At 35.4% G+C, this 20,029-nt stretch overlaps 1 protein-coding gene and 1 pseudogene across 4 annotated transcripts in view; one reads left to right on the forward strand and one right to left on the reverse strand.

Moving 5' to 3' along the window:
• Ufsp1 (UFM1 specific peptidase 1) overlaps positions 1-20,001 on the forward strand; it is a 36,387-nt gene extending 16,386 nt beyond the window's left edge. For 3 of the 4 annotated variants that reach the window (XM_089086122.1, XM_089086119.1, XM_089086120.1), the window contains exons 2-5: positions 3,818-3,949; positions 8,210-8,383; positions 14,233-14,351; positions 19,621-20,001. In XM_089086122.1, the coding sequence (XP_088942248.1) occupies positions 3,830-3,949; positions 8,210-8,383; positions 14,233-14,351; positions 19,621-19,867 (660 nt within the window). In that variant the 5' untranslated portion in view covers positions 3,818-3,829 and the 3' untranslated portion in view covers positions 19,868-20,001. The remainder of the gene's footprint in view (positions 1-3,817; positions 3,950-8,209; positions 8,384-14,232; positions 14,352-19,620) is intronic. The other variant, XM_089086123.1, reaches the window with a different exon arrangement.
• LOC148954262 (uncharacterized) lies at positions 10,797-11,961 on the reverse strand (annotated as a pseudogene).
• Positions 20,002-20,029: the final 28 nt, after the last annotated feature.

Here is a 20,029-nt window from a genome sequence, read left to right on the forward strand (position 1 = left end):
TAATGCGCTGCCTATGATCATGAACCATTTATGAACTTAGGTTAAAAATATGAACTTTTTTCATAATTATGAACCCAGTGGGAGGCCTGTGTAAGGAGTAGGGGTGTAAACTAGGCCCTACCACGCTCCTTTTCCCCCAAATCTGTCTGATAAAAGTTTTGAGATATCCATTTTTCTTAACAAATAGTTTTTTTTTTAAACAAATAGATTAGATAACAAGAAATCTGGTGTCGACACAACCCCTAGGGTCCGGGGGCAGGTGTTGTAAGTTATACCCTGGGGGCATATATGGTTCTTATGGATGGAATGCTCGTATAAACTTCAGATAGGGTTCATTTGATTGGAAATTGAAAGTTCTAGTTCACTTTTTAAGAATCGAAAGAGATCGGGGCAACTAGCCCCCCCCCCATGTCCTTTTCCCCTAAACCCATCCGATAAAAATTTTTCAATTCAATTCAACTTATTCGAATAAAAACATAACACAAACATCAATAACAATAAAGATCCTAGAAGAGAACTTGTTAAGGACCAAAGTAAGAAAAAAAAAATAAAAAAAACACTGAAAAAAAAAAAAATTGAAGAATAAAACATGGGTAATTAAAGCAAATTCGTTAAAAATTGAAAGATTAAATTATATTATCAAGTTTTGTTACATTTTTATACAGCTTGCAGAAACTTGTGGCTAGTTCAACACTGGAGGGTATTTGTTCCATTGAATAATAGTTTTGTAAATGGGAGATTGCTGGGCAGCACTAGAAACGCATTTAGGAATTATAAAGGCTCTATTGGATGAACGGAGACATTGGGTTTCCAAATTACTAATGTTATAATAGGTTAGTAGTTGAGGTGGAAGATTATTGTGAAAAGCAGAGTAAGCAAGCGATAAGTTTAGTTTTTGTATGATTTGATCAAGTGGAGCTATGCCAAAATCTGAATACAAATTACGGGTTGGATATAGACGGGGAAGCCGAAAAACTGCTTTAATGGCACGGTTTTGGGCAAATTTGTGTTTTTTAGTGAAAGACCGGTTTGTATTTCCCCAAACTGATCCGCAATAAGAAGGGTAAGGAAAAATAAAGGAATAATAGAGGGTAACTAGGATGTCAGGAGGAATAAAATAATTCACACGGTTAATCATAGCTACTTGTCTCAAAATTATTGCTGTGATGTAAGAAATATGATTAGAGAAGGACAAGCATGAGTCAAAAAATACACCAAGAAACTTGGCAACCTCCACTTGTGGGAGGATGTTGGAGGAGTACTTGAGACCAAGAGCAGGTTGAATTACGTCTTTGTTGTAGGGGGTTCTGAATGATACTATTTAACTTTTTTTTGCTATTAAGGGTCATGTTGAGTAAAAGGGCACCACACCTGGACTCGGTTCCGAAGGACGCGGCTAGAGTTTTCTATCGATGGTAAATTGTTAGCGGTGATGAAGAAGTTCCTGTCATCAGCAAATAATATAGGTTGCACAGAAGGGACAACGTCCATAACAAGATCATTGATCCATAGGAGAAATAAAATAGGGCCTAGAACGGAGCCTTGCGGGGCACAAGGCTCTCTTTTTAGATAACCATTTTGTTAAAAATAGTTAAAAACTAGATAACAAAACTCTGGAGTCGACCCAAAAACCCAGACCCCGGGGGCAAGTGTTTTAAGTTATGCTCCGGGGGCGTATTAGGTTTTTATGTAATGGTTGGTCGTATAAACTTCATAGGTGGCTCATTTGATCAGAAATTAAAAGTTCTAGTTGCCTTGTTATGAGTCAAAAGGGATCAGAGGATATTTACCACATCCCCTCCATACACACACTAATGTTTCTCCAAATGCACCTGATCAAAATTTTAAGATTGCCAGTTTGTTTGAAATAGTTCAACGATCAGGTAACACAAATTTAGGGGTCAACATAATACCCCCCCCCCAGAGCCCTGGGGGAAGGGTTGTAACTTATGCACTGGGGGCATAAAAAATTGTTATGGATGAAATGGTCGCATAAACCTCGGAGGGGACTCGAATGATTAGAAATTGAAAGTTCTAATTCCCTTTTTAAGAGTCAAATTGATCCGATGGCAACTACCCCCCTCCAAACCTCTGGTCTCGAAATGCGTCCGATTGAATTTTTATAGAGCCATTTGTTCAAAATAGACCAAAGACCATAAAACAAAAACTTAAGGGATAACACAACTCCCCAGAACCTGGGTGCAAGTGTTGTAAATGATGCCCCGGGGGCATATAAGGTTTTTATGGAAGGGATGGTCGTATAAACTTTGGACGGAGCTAATTCAACTGTAAATCGGGATTTATAGAGCCCTTTTTAAGAGTAAAGAGTGATCAGAGGGCAATAGTCCCCCCAGGCCCTTTTTTCCCTAAATGCATCCGATCAAACTTTTGAGCTGGCCATTTTGTTCAAAATAGTTTAAAGATCAAATAACAAAAATCAGGAGTCGACGCAACCCCCAGAGCCTGGGAGAAGTGTTTTAAGTTATGCCTCAGGGAAAGGTAAGGTTTTATGTAGGGGGTGCTCGTATTGTTTCTCCAAATGCATCTGATCAAAATTTTGAGATTGCTAGTTTGTTTGAAGTAGTCCAACGATCAGATAACACACATTTCGGGGTCAACATAATACCCCCTCAGATCCTAGGGGAAGGGTTGTAACTTGTGTCCTGTGGGAATATAAAATTTTGATGGATGAAGTGGTCTATAAACCTCGGAGGGTACTCAAATGAATAGAAATTGAAAGTTCAAGTTCCCTTTTTAAGAGTCAAAAGTGATCCGATGGCAACTATCCCCCTCCCCCAACCCTCTTTTCCCCAAATGTGTCCGATCGAATTTTTATATAGACATTTTGTTCAAAATTGACTAAAAATCATATAATAAAAACTCACGGAATAACACCCCCCCCCCCAGAACCTGGGCGCAAGTGTTGTAAATTATGCCCCAAGGGCATATAAGGTCTTTATGGAAGGGATTGTCATATAAACTTCAGAGGCCAATTCGATCTTAAATCGAGATTTATAGAGCCCTTTTTAAGAGTCAAGAGTGATCGGAGGGCAATAGTCCCCCCAGGCCCTTTTTTCTCTAAATGTATTCGATCAACATTTTGTTCAAAATAGTTTAAAGATCAAATAACAAAAAACAGGGGTCGACACAACCCTTCAGGGCCCGGGGGAAGTGGTTTAAGCTATGCCCCTAGCAAAGATAAGGTTTTATGTTAGGGGTGCTCGTATAAACATCAGAGGTGGCTCATTTGATTGGAAATTGAAAGTTATAGTTAGATTTTTAAGAGTCATCAAAAGTGATCTGCTAGCATATGCCCCACGCCGTTTTTTCCCCAAATGCATCCGGTCAAAATTTTGAGATGGCAATTTTGAAAATAAAATTTTCAAAATTTTCAAGCTTGATTTGCATATTCAATTTAAGTTTCAATAGTTTTAAGATTTATTTATTCATTTATATTAGTACCTGTTGTATGTTTTTTTTCTTTTACTATAATTGTTTATTTGATTTATGTTCATTGTGTATTTCATTTATCCTTTAGTAATAATTTCCGACTGTTTGGAGTTTGAGTTTTTGTGGGTTTCTATTTCTTCTGATATTCAATTTAATGTGGCCTTTACTTCTCTTTAAAGAAATTCTTTTTCTGAAAAGTTTTTTTTTAGTTAATTTGGATAAATAGTCTCCAAGGACTAGAAGCTGACCCTGTAAGTTAAAGTAGGACTAAAGCCAACGCTTAGTTTGAAATTCAAGCAAGTAAGTTGTAGCTTCTTCTGTAAAATATATATTGTTGCAATTTCAAATAGGAACATTATCGTTGCAGGTTATTCCAGTGATGCTTAAAAATATTCATTTAGGACTAGAAGACCCAACTGATTCTCCAAGTAGAAAAGTAACGAGGATATCTGGTGATTACATTTATTTCAACTATGGCTGCGATGGAGTGGATGACAGAGTAAGTTTTATGTCTCCTGTAGTGTTTCAAATATCTTCTGTGATGTTTTTGATATCTCTTGTGATGTTTAGAATGTTCATGGGAATGAAAATTCAGTTTTATTGAGCAAAGTTTCAGAATTTCATTTGACAATCCGTAGTATCATCCAGAAAGAAGACATGCATAAAGATCACTTTAATAGTGTTAATTGGTGTCTATTTGATTCTTATTGCATTTAAACCCAGGGTAACAGCTTGCTAATTTTGGGAACCAAAGGCGTCTAAAGTCAGGATGGGAGCTTGCTATATCAAGTACCCTTTAAAAATAAATAAGTGAAAGAGATTGTATGATAGTTTATCTCTATATAACGTAGAATGCTTTCTAGAAAAAACAAATGTTTAATTGTTTTGAATTTACATTCTTACATTTTCTTGGGGGGAGGAAGGGGTGGTAGAGTTGATATATTGATGAAGCTTGCAGATTATTGACTCATCATCTGATCATCTCATAATCTGATTCCAGTGACTCAGTCGACTTGTTACTCACATTCTAGTTCTAGTTCAAGTTCACTTTTTAAGAGTCGAGAGATCGGAGGGAAACTAGTCCCCACGCTCTTTTTTCCCCAACCCCATCCACTGCCAATTGTGAGATAGCCATTTTTTAAAAATAGTTCAAAATTAGATAACAAAAACTCCGCTGTCGACACAACCCCCCAGGGCCCGGGAGGTAGGCGTTGTACGTGTTGTCTTGGGGGTGTATATGGTTCTTTTGAAAGGGATGCTCGTATAAACTTCAGAGAGCTCATCTTATTGGAAATTGAAAGTTCTAGTTCACTTTTTAAGAGTAAAAAAATATCCGAGGGCAAGTAGCACCCCCCCACACCCTTTTCCCCCGAACCCATCCGATAAAAATTTTGATTTTCAAAGGTCTGACCTTTGAATAGTTCAAAGGTCAGATAAGAAAAACTCCTGTGTCGACGCAACCCCATAGGGCTCAGGGCCAGGCGTTGTAAGTAATGCTCTGGGGGCATATATGGTTCTTATGGAAGGGATGCTCGTATAAACTTCGGGGAGGGTTCATTTGATTGGAAATTGACAATTCTCGTTCACATTTTAAGAGTCAAAAGGGATTGGAGGCCAACAAGCCCCCCCCCATCCACGCCCTATTTTCCTCAAGCCCATCCGATAAGAACTTGGAGAGAGACATTTTTTCAAAATGGTTTAAAGATCATATAAAGAAAACTCCGGGGTCGACAAAATCCTTCAGGGCCCAGGGTAGGCGTTGTAAGTTACACCCAGGGGGCATATATAGCTGTTATGGAAGGGAAACTCGTATAAACTTCAGTGAGGGCTCAGTTGATTGAAAATTGAAAGTTCTAGTTCAGTTTTAAGAATCAAAAGCGATCAGAGGGCAACTATCCCCCCACGCCCCTTTTCAAATGAGGGCTCATTTGAATGTAAATTGAAAGTTCTAGTTCATTTTTTAAGAGTTAAAAGAGATCGGAGGGCAACTAGCCCCACCCACACGCCCTTTTCCCCCACACCCATCCAATACAAATTCTGAGATAGTCATTTTTTAAAATAGTTCAAAGATCAGATAACAAAAACTCCGGTGTCGACACAACCCCCCAGGGCCCGGTGGCAGGCGTTGTAAGTTATGTCCTGGGACAGTACATGGTTCTTATGAAAGGGATGCTCTTATAAACTTCAGAGAGGACTCATTTGATTGGAAATTAAAAGTTCTAGTTATAGTTCCTTTTGAATGAGCCCCTAAAGGCCATACAGCTCCAATGTTTTGTTATTATTATTATTTTTTTCTAGAGGCACTTCATATGGAAGGGGTCGTCGTATAAACTTCAAAGGGGGCTCATTCGATTGGAAATCGAGAGTTCTAGTGCCCTTTTTAAGAGTCGAAAGTGATCAGAGGGATGGCTACCTCAAAATTTTTATCTGATGCAATTGGGGAAAAAAGGGCGTGAGGGGGAGGGCTGGTTTCCCTCCGATCTCTTTTGACTCTAAAAAAGTGAACTAAAACTTTTAATTTCCAATCAAATGAGCCCTCTCTATAGTTTTTACGAGCATCCCTTCTATAAGAACCATATTTGACCCCAGGGCATAAACTGTAATTTCTATCGTATGTATTAAGGGGATCTAGAAAGCCCCGTTAGAAAACGAAATCGCAAATAAAATCTCATTCCTAGACGTGTTAATTATTCGTAGCTTAGAAAAACTCAAATTTACTATTTATAGAAAACCAAAACAAAATAATAGATATTTGGATTTTAAATCAAACCACCTCCCATAAATCTCTCTCTCGTAGATCGTGCCCTAAACATTTGTTCCGATTCCCACATCACAGCAGAACTAAACTTTATCAGGGACATACTTTTTGGAAATGGGTATCCTATTTTATTTATTAATAGTATAATTAACCTTAGACCGAAAAGACACTCCCGTAAAATTAATGATAGTTTACCATGTGAGATTACCGACAGCCCTCAAACATAATTTACCTCCCTTACATCCCAAAAATCACTACAAATCTTAAAAAAGTTTTGCACACAAAATAATCTACATTTAGTATTTACCAATAATTTCAAAATCATAAATTTCCTAAATTCTGGTAAAGATAAAATCCCAGCTACTCGCCAAAGAGGGATCTATCAAATACCATGCAATTGTGGCAAATACTATGTAGGTAGAACTCACCAGAAATTAGAGAAACGCCTACAACAGCATAAAGATGATATTACCAAAGCTATAAATTCTAATATTGCTACTGTTTCTTTTCTGCATTAAGCAGCCAAGTTTTCGGAAATCCTTGCCACAAAATACTTTTTGATGGATCTGCCCTTATTAGCAATGACCAATGCATAAAATAGGTAGTTCCAGAAGCAACTGAAATCAGGCTGAAAATTAATACTAATATTTCCTTAAAATAGGGACTTGGGGTAATGTACACTAAATGCTCTATATACAAATTTAATTAAAAATGATCTTACAAAATATTAAAAAAAAACAATAGACATTAACACAGAACCGGTCACAAAAAAACCTTTGAGGTTAGCTGCCAAAAAGGCTGGATTAGCAATAAGAACGTGTTTTAAATTAATTTTCTTTTATATCATTGAATCGCCTAGTTTTACCTCACTTTTTATCAGTCCTGGTTGAACTTCACTGAAGTGAGGATGCTGGGACTGTTTTGAAAAATCTTCCTTTTTAATTTTATTGGTCGTATTTTCTGGTGAGTCTTTCTTCTTTTATGTATGTTTATCTTGCTGAGGACGGCCTTGAAAAATTTTTTGTCTTGCTGAGAAAAGTGATTTTTGTTCGTTTCAAGCTTTATTTGCATATTCAATTTAAGTTTCACTCGTTTTAACATTTATTTATCCATTTGCATTAGTGTCTATTGTATGTTTGTTTGCATTGATTGTTTATTTAATTTCTGTTCGTTTTGTGTTTCATTTATATTTCAAATTTTTTTTTCGTTTTAAGCTTGATTTGCATATTTAATTTAAGCACTACTCGCTTTAAGATTTATTTATTCATTTATATTATTACTTGTTGTATGTTTTTTTTGCTATGATTGTTCATTTAATTTATGTTCGTTTTGGGTTTCATTTATTCTTTAATAGTAATTTCTGGTCGTTTCATTAAGTTTAATGATACCAATCAAAAGTTACGAACTCGAGAAATTTTGCCCAATTTTCAAAAAAAGGGAGAAACAACCCCTGCCCTCACCAAATTCAAGCCATTTTTAATGAAAATCAGGATGCAACCAACTTATTCGTTAGTATTGATATATATATGTATATACAATTTAAAAACAGGCAAGGGTGGGATTAAGAGTGTGATGGCCCTCATTTTATCCTGGATAGGCGTGAGCATGATTTGAAAAACAATCAGAAACTGGAGTAAAAAAAAAACAAAGAAATTTCTTCAAATGAAAGTAAGGAACAACATAAAAAACCTTAAAGGCATAAATTATTCTGTATACGAAGGGACTGCCCCATCTCAACGTCCCGCTCTTCATGCTAAAGTTTTATAATTCTTTAGAAATATTCCTTGTTCCAATTCAAAGGCCCTTTATTTGACTAGTTTACTTTAAAGAATTAGGATAAAAAGTAAAAAAAAAAAAAAACAATTAACGGGGAAGACACCTAGTTTGTCTACTGCAGAAGGAGCGCCAAAAAACTAAATGGATCCCATCAGATTCTGGTCCTGAAATTTGACTAACAAAAACAAGCTAAACAACATATATCACTAATAATTCTACTTTCAGGGTTGGGGATGCGGTTATAGAACCCTTCAGACTATCTGTTCATGGGTTTGCACCCAAAAACAATGGGATATGAGGAAAGTACCCACCTTGAGGAATATTCAAGAGATCCTTGTCGAAATTGAAGATAAACCTATGGCATTCATTGGATCACGTGAATGGATCGGAAGTCTTGAGGTACCACCATAGATAAATATAACATGTAAAGGGTAATGCTAATCATGAAGCCAATAAATTTAAAGGGCAACATTTTCAAGAAAGCTAATATGATCAAGTCTATTTAAAGTGCATTAAAATTTGGGTTAGGTTCAGAAACGTCTAAAACAATTTTCCGGTCATAAGTTTAACATTTTGAAGAGGGGGTTCTCGGGCAATAATTTTTCTTGCGGATTCGCCAACCCATCTGCTCTCTGTAACGTTGAGCATGGGAATTTAACAGTTTATTTTATATTAATCAAAAAAAAAAAAATAGCACAAAATAAGTTTTTCAAAAAAAAGTAAAGAACTCCATTAAACCAAAAATGAACAAACATAGAATCAAATAATCACCAAGCATAAAATTATCACAAATCAGTATCAATTAGTAAATGAAAGGAAAAACAAACAGAAATGAAAATAATGTAGAGTCAAAATCAAAAGGAGCAGAAACTATTATGAGTAGGGTTTTAAATCCTATGCTTTCTAAAAGCCAGAATATAATTTGTACTTTACGGAAAAAAATTCAAATGAATTTACGGAAAAAATATGCATTGTCAGAACAACATTAACACTCTCATATTTATCACCTAAAATTTTGATTAATTTTTGTTTTCTTAAAGTTATAAAAGTGATAATATTTAAAATAATTTTTTTCATCAAAGAAAAAATTATATTAGGTCTTTCAAAAAGCAAAGGGTTAGAACCCTACTCAGATTAATTTCTGCTCGTTTTGAGTTTGACTTCATTTAATTTCTGTTTGTATTGGGTTTCATTTATTTATTGATACTAATTTGTCTCAATTGTACGCTTGGTAGATTATTTGATTCTATTTTTGTTCATTTTTGGTTTAATGGAGTTCTTTACTTTAAAAAAACTTATTTTGTGCAAAAAGTTTTTTTTTGATTAATTTCTGTTCGTTCTATATTGACATAGTCTTTTTCAGGGAGAAAGACTGAGCCTCTTCTGAAGTCAAACAACCATCCCTTTCATAAAAACCTTTAATACCTCCTGGGCATAACTTACAACCCTTGCCCCTCATTTCTGGGGTTTGTTTCAACCCCAAAAGCCTTGTTACATGATATTTAGACTATTTTGAAAAGAATGGCTGTCTCAAAATTTCTATTAGACGCATTTCGGGATAATATGACGTGTGTGTAGGGGGGAGAGGGTAGCTGCCCTCTGATCACTTTAACTCTTGTACTCTCAGGTTTTACTAAGGTCTATGAGCGCAGCAAAGTGGCAGCGAATAATGTGAACCTAAGACTATTCAAGGGTCATATTACTTCTTTGCTTGGCCCCAACGGAGCAAGCGAAACCACAACTGTGTCTATGCTTACTGGGCTTTTCCACCAAGTTTTGGGACCGCTTACAGAAAGGGATTTGACATTTGCACGGATATTGAAAATGTGCGAGGAAGTTGGCCTCGGAGACACAACCGAACCTTGCCTGACTCCTTTATGGACCGGTACAACAACGGATTCGACCGGATTTGAGGGAATTTTGATTTGCGCTCTAAGGATATTGTACAGTTAATGTAAATACTCTGACAATACACAAATTCTGCCCTTGCTTATACGATTCTAGAAGGATCTGCGCATGAACTAACGAGTCAAAAGCCCGGATCACATCAAAAGATCCAATAGCTAGTGGATCACTCGTCGCCTCAGAATCAGACAAAATAGAAGCAAAGGCGAACAGAGCATCAGCGCAACCGAGCCTTACCGTAAAACCAAACTGTTCGTTTGGCATTTGCCAACAGTGTCTAACAGTTGACAATATAAGCATTTCTAGAAGCTTGCATAAGACTGGTGACACAGTAATTGGGCGATACGAGGAGCATATGTTAGCTGGCTTTCCTTTTTTCAGGATAGGCGTTACTTGCCCTGTACAGAAAACATCGGGTACAAAACAGACTACAAATATGATCTGGTACAATAATGTTAACGTTTTATACAGAAGACGAGTACCATTCCCAAGGTCAAACAGACCGTCAACTCCACGCGATTTTTTCTTTTTCATTTCAAAGGCATTTGCAGTTAAATACGAAACAGATACGGTAAAGTCCGGAATACTCGAGTTTGATAGCACAGATTCAAGTTGTTCGGTATATGGTCTAGCTACACTGGGATTCGGGGCACTAAATTCGCTGATAAAGTAAGCTCGCTAGTCATTTGGATCACTAGGTATGGACTTAGGCGTGCTTGGGCGATCTTTCATGCGGTTTTTCCATTAAGGACTTGGATCATTAATCATTCTCTCTATATAGTCATTTTTCACATTCCTGCGATGCAGCTTGAGGGCTTTCTCAAACTTACGTTTTGTGTGTACACGGAGACGATTCAACACACCGTATTTAGGACGACCAATTTCCCTCCACACTGAGAACCAGAATTTAGCACCCTGACATGCTTTCACTAGCTCTTGATTCTTTGAGAATCCTGAGGTTCCGGTGCCTTTACAAATTTTCGTTATAGGAATAGCTGCCTTTTCTGTGGTTAATAGTGCCTGGGTGATTTTAGCACAGTAATCATTAACCTGTGTTTTAGTTTTCTGGATATTCCTTTGCACGTTGGCTTGTAGTAGACTTAATGGCACGCTGATCTTCTGGATCGTCGCGTCAAGCACTGTCCGGTAAAGCGGGAAGTCGGCCTTTGACCAATCTTTTCTTTCATTCCACTGTGAAGTACTTTTGGCCTTTGGGATACACACATTAACACATGCTTCAGTTGGGATGTGGTCGGCGGAGTGACTTCCCATTAGCACGTTCACTGTGCCACTCACGTTTGGTGTGCATGCGACATGGTCTATATTTGAGACTGAACCACTAGTATGTACAAACGTGAAATATTTGTCTTTTGGGAGCATACGGTACCGACTTTCAAGTGCACTTAGGATCAGCTGGGACCGAGGAGACGAGTCGTCGAATAGATTACAGTTGTAGTCTCCGATTATAACACATTCCAGTTTGGACAACATAGTAGTCTTGAGGCACTTTGCAAGAGCTCGCACTACTTTTAAGAATCGGTTATTCTTTGTCACTGTAGTTTATAGGAAGGTAGACATTGACAATCACCAGGTTCCCAACCCTTATAGCCGTAAAGTTTTCAGCTGCATGAAGACTGTCGGAATCAATGGCAGAACTGCATACAATCGTTTGTCCACCAGAAGGCCTCCCGCGTTGACGAGACTTGGCTGGTCCAAAATGAAATGTACGATTGTTGGGAAACTTGAGTAGACTGAGGCTATCATTTGTCAGCAAATGTTCTCGGATGCACAGAATATCGCTACGTCTACATAGTTCTTCAATTACGGGGATTCTGTGACACGCACCTCCATTCACATTCCAAGACACAATCCTAGTATTCTGTTCATTCATCGGAGCGTTTTTGTTTTTCGATTATATTTTTCATCTCAGGACATTGGAATGACTGAAATGTATGTTTTGTCGACTTACATGCTGCACATCCAATTGGTTTCGTGCATGGGGTACTAGCATTCGACGTATGGCCTTGGACACCGCAACGTGGACAAATCCGGGGAGCGGAGCACGCCGCTGAAACGTGACCAAATTTCTGACAATTATAGCATAGTTTTGGGAGGTACACAAATTCTCCAATCGGAAAACGTTCAAAATCTAGTTTTTGTGGCCTTTTCATAGCCAGATCTAGCTAATAACGGGAGGAAAAGTACAACTTATAGGTTCGACTAGCACCACACTACTCTTTATTCAATTAGTCAAACTACCCTACGACAGATTTTTCTTCAGTTTGCAAGATTTCAGAAAACAGAGGAGTAAAGTTTCAAATTGATTTTAACATTCAATAACAATTCAGTTTTCGGCACTATCATTGGTATTCATAGCACCGAAAGAAGATCTTCACAAAGAAATTTTTTTCAATATTATTAGGCTGAGACGTGAGTTACGTTTAGACTGACAGTTAGCCTACAGGTGGCCATGTTTACCAGGAATGTGGATACCCACTTTGTTCATAATAATCTAAACACCAAGTAAATATACCCCCGGGATAATATGACCCCCCCCCCCAGATCCTGGGACAAGGGTTGTCAGTTATTAACGTTGCCCAATGTTTACGTATAGGATTTTATATTGGAGAAGAAGGGCATGTTTGATCCCATATCTTCAAAAAGGCTTATGGTACTAAGGTGAAACTTGAAAGGTATTGAACGAAATCAAAACAAACTGTTTGCAGGCTAGTTGTCAGCTTCAGGGAATGTTGAACTAAATCAAATGATACTATGTGCATCCAGAACGTTATAATTGTGTGTGCAATGTCTCAGGAACAATTAAGGATGTTAAGTTGAAACTTTCAGAGAATAATAAGAATGAGGTCGAAATTAATCAAAAGTCATATAGTGCATTCAGGTTATCAGAATGATATTTTTTTTCCACACCACACCTAGCAAGCATTCACTTCAAAAGCAAAAATAAAAGAGTTTAAAGATTCAGCAATAAAGAGAACTGAGTAATGTCTCTAATATATATATATATATATATATATATATATATATATATATATATATATATATATATATATATATATATATATATATATATATATATATATATATATATATTACGGTTAAATAGAAATTTAACCGTAAAATTTCTAAAGCATATAGTGCGATTTGAGCTTTACTGAAAATAAAATATATTCTAAACATTATTTTTACAGCCTTTGAAAAAAAAGATAAAGAAAATACAGTTAATTAAAATGCACTATTCAAAATACATATAGTGTTCAGTAAAACGCAAATGACGCAATAGGCCTTATGCGATTTACATTTTGGGTGCGGCAAGGGGGGGGGGGAGGGAGGTAGTAGCCAAATCCCTGTTTGTAATAATTTTTTCCGTTTCAAGTTTGAATCGAACACTCAATTGAATTTTTAACCGTTTTAAGATTTATTTACTAATCTATATCAATATCTCTTATCTTAATGTTTGATAGCATTATTTATTTTTATTTTTGTTCGTTAGGGGTTCAATTTGTTCTTTGATACTAATTTCTGGTCGTTTTAAGTTCGAGTTTATATTGGACTTTATCTCTGTTTGCCTTCAAACAAATTTTCCCTACTGCCCCACCCCCTCCCATTGCCGTAAAAGTTTCAAAACCTATTACATCTTTTGTACTTTATTGAAAACAAATTATAGTGTAAAAATTTGTTTTATACATTTATAACCTTGAAAAATAAAAAAAAATCCAGATAAATTAAATCTTGAACTGCTGAGATTTCCAGGATTTTATACTATTATATTTTAAATATTCAGTTTATTTTCATTGATTGCTTCCAGCCACCTTGAATACTACAGTTATTTATTTTTCCTTGTTGTCTACGTTTAAAAAAAATTAAAATGCACTATTCAAAATACATATAGTTTTCAATAAAAGGCAAAATACGCAATAGGCTTTAGAAGATTTACGGTTAGGGGGCGGGGGGTTGGCAGTAGCCCAATCGCTGTTTGTAGTATTTTTTTACGTTTTAATTTAAACTCGAGTCCTGAATTTAATTTTTGCTCGGTGTGGGATTTATTTACTCATCTTTATCAATATCTGTTACATCTTTGTTGGATATGGCTAGTAATTTCTGGCCGTCTTAAGTTTGAATTATTACAGGACTTTATTTCTGATTGCCTTAAGTTTAATATTGCTCTTTACTTTTCTTTGAAAAGCTTCTTTTTGAAAAGTTAAAAAAAAGTTGACAAACAAAAGAAAAAAAAACTCATTAGGTAAGTGATAACCCGGAGAATTTAAAATGGACGTCACTTTTTCAATATACCTCTTGGTGAAATCCAACTGAAATACTTTTAGTTTCTCTTGAAGGTATGCTATGTATTGGAGAAACTATATGATATTCCAAGCAAAATTCAGCATATTAAAAGCGGTAGTGACATTAATAGCATCATTACGGTCCTTCAAAATCATTTCAGGTAAGCTTGAAATTTGTCTTCTAGATAGTTTAAATTGTCTTATGCTATTATTAAATCTTATACAGCCTATACCTCAGCGCTCCGTAGTAGTTACTTTTATTATAGTAAATGTGCAGATCAGAGGTACGTTTGAAGTAACCCAACAAAATCCTGAGAACTACTTAAAAACAATCATAGGTACTTATTTATCTTGTTTCTCAAGGCACATTGCTTCAGACTACCCCTCCCCCTGATAAATAAATGTATAGTCCACTTTATAAATTGCATTCAGCATAGGCAGCGAAAGACTAAGGGTATTAAGGTGAAACTTACAGGGAATTTTTAACCAAATCAAAAGAGGCTCTGTCCATCCATGCTCTCAAAATAGGTGTGTCTAGGATATTTCAGGAACGGCTGTCAAAAAGGCACATCTGCAATATCTCAGGTACGGCTTAGGATACAAATTAATGACTTAAGGAACCCAATTGAAACGTTGAAAGAATATTGGATGTAAAGTAGATTTTAAATTTTGACTTGAAGGGAGGGGGGCAAGAAAAGCTCATCAAGGACAAAAACGTCTGAATAAAATGTGGTTGTATTGATTCTTAGCGTGAAACATTCTCTTTTTTGTTGATCTGATAAAAATTTAAGGCAGTAAAGATGCCTAAATTAAATTTTCAGAACCAAGGGAACTCAACTGGAGTCGAATCTGACTGTACTGATTATTAGGCCCCTATTAAATTTCAAAAAATAATTTTTTTTTCTTATTAAAGGAAAGAGCAAAGTTGAAATTTAAAATGAACAAAATAACTTCTTCGTAGTTTTTGCAATATATTTTTTGACAAACTGTTCCAAATAAACTGGCTCGTGGTATTTCCCAATATCCTTAGACAATGAGCGTTTTTTTTTTAAATTAAATAATAATAATTAATCATATATTTATCAATGCTGCCCGTGCAAAAAATTGGCTGTCCTTGTTGTCCAAGGTGAAGGGCTGTAATGCTTTGACCTTGACGACTCCAGTTGTACACATTTTATTTCGATTTGATGCCTTTTTCAAGGGGTTGCAGGCTGTTTTTCGAAGTCCCTATAACTTTTTTCTCAATAATAATTTTATTATTAGGATTAATGGAAATAATAGTTACCATTCCTATATCAGCTACAAATGGCATTATTCTGTCCAAGGTGAAGGGCTGTAATGCTTTGACCTTGACGACTCCAGTTGTACACATTTTATTTCGATTTTTAGACCGGTTTTTGAATTTTCGGTTTCTATGAACTGTGGTTTGCTCTTTGCCAGGTTACAATTTGTTTTCTTTTTTTTTGTAACAACAAATCAGAGATCTTTTTATAAAAGAACTTCAAAGGAGCTCATATACTTAAAGAGAAAATCAGTTAAAACTAAATATTACACAATAAAATCTTATAACGAAATGGTCGACTAATATTAAGGTGTCAAAATAGGGGGTCGGAATGGGTTCAACAAGCCCAAAGATTATGTAGATTTACAATCCATTCATTTGAATAATATTAGCCCAACCCACAAAGTTCTATAGTACAACTATTATTAAAATTTGTTGCAAAATTTTGTGTAAAATATATACATAGCAATCCAAAATCTTGTTTCTGAAGGAGAGAAACGGAACAAAACCTCTAATTTCTTTCATTAACCGATAAAAAATAATGTCAATTAAAAACGATTAGAAAATCAGTTTAGAAAAAAGTATAAAACAAATATAAATCACTATCAATAAAAAGATAAAACCCAAAACGAACAGACATTACAATAAATAATTAAGTCAAACTTAAAACTAACAAAAACTACTTCAAACAGGAGTAGGGCTGACGCACCCTAAGCCTTCTAATGACAAGAGTGTCACGTGTACTTTACAGAAAACCAAATACATATTAAAGTTTCTTCTTTCATAGCGTTAATAATTCCAAAATTTCTTAGACTTTCTGGAATGAATATTAACACATACTAAACTGTCAATCTACATTCATTAATTCGTTTCAGAAATTTTGGCTACTATTGTGATTCTCTTTCTTTTTTGTTGACTTTATGACAAATAAAAAGACACCGCTCGAAAGGAAAATTGTTTTCTGTAAAGCATAAATGGCATTCTGGTTTTTCAAGGCCTAGCCCTACTCCTGTTTGTAGTAATTACTGTTTTGTTTTGTTTTAAGTTGGACTTGATTTTTTACTGTAATTTCTGTTAATTTTGGATTTCATCTAGTTTAAATTTTAGGTTAATTAGGTTTAAATTTTAAAATTTAGGTTAACCTCGTTTTATGTTTGGATTATTATTTACCTTTATTACTGCTCGTCTTTGGTTTAATATTGCTATTTACTTTTCTTTGGAAAACTTCTTTTGTGGAAAAGCTTTAAAACTGATATTTTACAATGGCGAATAAAGAACACTAACATTTCACAATGTCCGCTCGGTATATGCAATCTTAAGTAGTAATCACAAGTTGTGAAATCCAAAAATATCACAAGTACATAGAAGTTGTGATACTCAATATACAAGTAATCACAAAATACAATAGTAATTGATACAAGTAATCACAAGTTGTGAAATACAAAAATATATTCTCTGACTCCCTTCCTATTTAATGCGGAAGTCCTCAAGGAACTTCTTTGGGACCACTTTTATTCCTAATAATGGTTAATGAGATTGGTAGTAAATTCCCTCACAGATGGAAATATACGGATGACATGTCGATCCTTATTTCTATGTCATAAAAATGTTAAAAGCTATCCCCTCGAAATCTTAACCCATGCTTCGGACCAAACTGCTAATCCAAATATGAAAATAGGTACTCTTAAATCACAGATTTTGACTATAAACTTCCTCAAATTTACACCCATTTTCCTAGATCCCAGCCCACCCTACAGAAATGGTAGTGAAAAAAGTTAAGCTCCTTAGTGTCACAATTTTCAGTATTCTGGAAGTGGAATATACATATTTCAAACGTTGTAAAACAAGGAAGGTCATCGCTGTGCTTGTTTAAATTGCTGAATAAATTCAAGTGCCCAAGAGTGCACACCCTCCGTATTTACTTAACCTTAGTCGGGCCATTATTGGAATACGCATGTCCTGTCTGGCATCCGCAGCTTTCTAGAGTACTTAATGAAAAAAATTGAGCCCATCCAGAAGGGGTCACTCAGGATCATTTACAAAGATAGAAGGATACCATACTCCGTCATTCTTAAAGTTGCACGCCTTACCACCTTTAAACAAAGGGGGATGCAATAATTGCTTGTTTATTGCTAAATCCATCATTTCTAATGTCCCAACTGAGGAAATTTCCCCTAATTTTCATATCCTAACTAGACCCCGTCCCCCCTGCTTAGCCTTCTCAGCTACCCCAAATTACTCACTCATCTATCCTATTATGGACGGATTCTGAAAGAGTTTAATCCCCTTTATCACGGAGAACCTAAATAATTCTTGATATTTGTCATGAACCAAACAAAGCTCCTTCGTCTCTATTTTGATTCATGGACTGTCACAATAATTGTTGCCACTGTTCATATTGACATTTGCTTTCCTTTTTAGCTACTTTGTAACTCAATTTAGACCCAAATTTTATTTTATTTTTCAAGTCTTGAGTTCGACCATTTTTGTGTTGGCTGTTAGACTTCTTTTAACTAGTTTTTAACATTTATTTTTTGTTTTGGTGGCTTCGGTTTTGTTGTTTTTCTCTTTTACTTGAGATAAGAAGCATATTCAGCTCTATTAGAGCTTGTGTTAGCCTTTTGGAAGATAAAAATTATCTTATTTTTATCTAACTAGTAGGTCTAACTAGACCTACTAGTTAGAATAAATATTGTTTTATGCTATTTTAAAATTAGTAAAAAAAACAAACTAAGCTTTTCTAATGAAAGTAAAGAGCAAAATTCAGGGCCTTATCCAGGATTTTTTTTTTCGAGGGGTGTTTTACTCAAGGTTTTTTTCGGGGGTGGGGGGGGTATACTAAAAAAACTAAAAAAACGCATAACAAATTTGTTTATATCCGTTTTGTTACGTTTTTACGAGTCAGATGAACAATTCGGGGGTGGTGGGGGGATCAAAACCCCTACCCCCCCCCCTGAATACGGCCTTGGCGAAATTAAAACTGAAAGAGAAAAAATTACTGCTTCTCGATTTATGTAGCATATTTTTGAAAAACAGTTTCAAACAAATTGGCTCATGATACTTTCCTATATTTGTAGTATTCTGAAAAACAAGCGCTTAACTGAAAGCACAGAACCGACGCAACAAAACAGAAATAAAAAAGGAAAAACATTAAGTGATCCACAGAAAATAAAAGAATAAATTCACAAAACTTTCAATACTATTTCACAGGCAATGAGATCAGTAACTTTTACGCAACAATTTTAACTCTCTAAGAAACTCAAAAAAGCTTAGAATTCAGTAATGCGCTAATTTTAAGAATTCTAAAAATATAACGTTCTCGTTTGTACGAAAAAGTTTTTCAAAAATATGTTGCGTGCTCCATAGCGCTTACTTTATTTAATTTTAATTAATCCATAGATGACATCGCTTTTTCCTCTCACAGGAATTGGGCAAATACAATAAAACATTCGTTGAGAAAAATTTTCTTCGTCTTCAAACGCCCTTTCTTTACACATTATCATCTCAGCTTCTTTCCATTTCTTTTTGAGAACAGGGGAATAACACTAGGACCCCCAAAAAAATATTCCAATGAATGCTGCAAAATTAATTTGTTTAAAAGATTTTTAGAAGCCACACTGTGAAACTAGCTTTTAAAGCACCGGATGTTAAACCACCGAAGATCCAATTCTTATAAGTTTCTGGAAAAGTCCACGACTGTCTTTTTTACAGAAAAGTAGAAAATGTGATAGTCGCGAATATCAGATGGAAAGCTTAAGGGCCATTCACAATAAAATTTTACAAATACCAAGATTTAGTTAAGGCTAATTCGAACCAATAAGATTTTTCATAGTCTCCTTATTGGCTGCAAAATTCTATGAAACATTATGATTGGCTCAAATTAGCGCTAAGAAAACCCAGTATTAGTAAAATCTCAGTGAAGGGGCTCTTATCAAGCCAGCTCGCGAATATCGTCTTGTAAGATGCATCTGTCCTCAAAGAAAAGACGCAGACTTGCAGTACAGATTGGTGTCTATAATATTCTAAGATCTATGCTCAAACAATTTAATAACTTGTGTAAAGGAGATAATCGCGCGAGACTTCTGTATTCGCCAACTCTGTATTTTTTTTAAAATTACGAATTAAAAACTACAAAATCATATTTTCAGCTATTTTGGCTCCCCGGTGATGATGGGAGGAAATTTAGACGCCATCTCTAAATGCATCATTGGTATTACCTCAGCAGGCAATAATCACTGGATGTTAGTTGTCGATCCACATTATTACGGGAATCCCAAGAACAAAGAGGAACTGCAACAACAGCAGTGGGTCACATGGGTCAATATTAAGGATTTTACTCAATCTTCCTTTTATAACTTTTGCTTACCACAGCTTAAATCTGCTACGATCCAATAATAAAGTAGTAGTTATTTTCTAATTTCTACATTAACTTTTGTTATTATTCATTCGTACTCTTTTTGTTAATATTTTGGAGCAATTTTGACTTAAGACCCGCACTCCTTTTTTAGTTAATAAAATTTTATATAGAGGATAGTAATGTCACCCGATTCTGGGAGT

This window comes from Artemia sp. Qi Xiang Cuo, chromosome 3, assembly GCF_049724085.1.
Source record: "Artemia sp. Qi Xiang Cuo chromosome 3, ASM4972408v1, whole genome shotgun sequence".
In the NCBI taxonomy this organism is placed as follows: Eukaryota; Metazoa; Arthropoda; class Branchiopoda; order Anostraca; family Artemiidae; genus Artemia; species Artemia sp. Qi Xiang Cuo.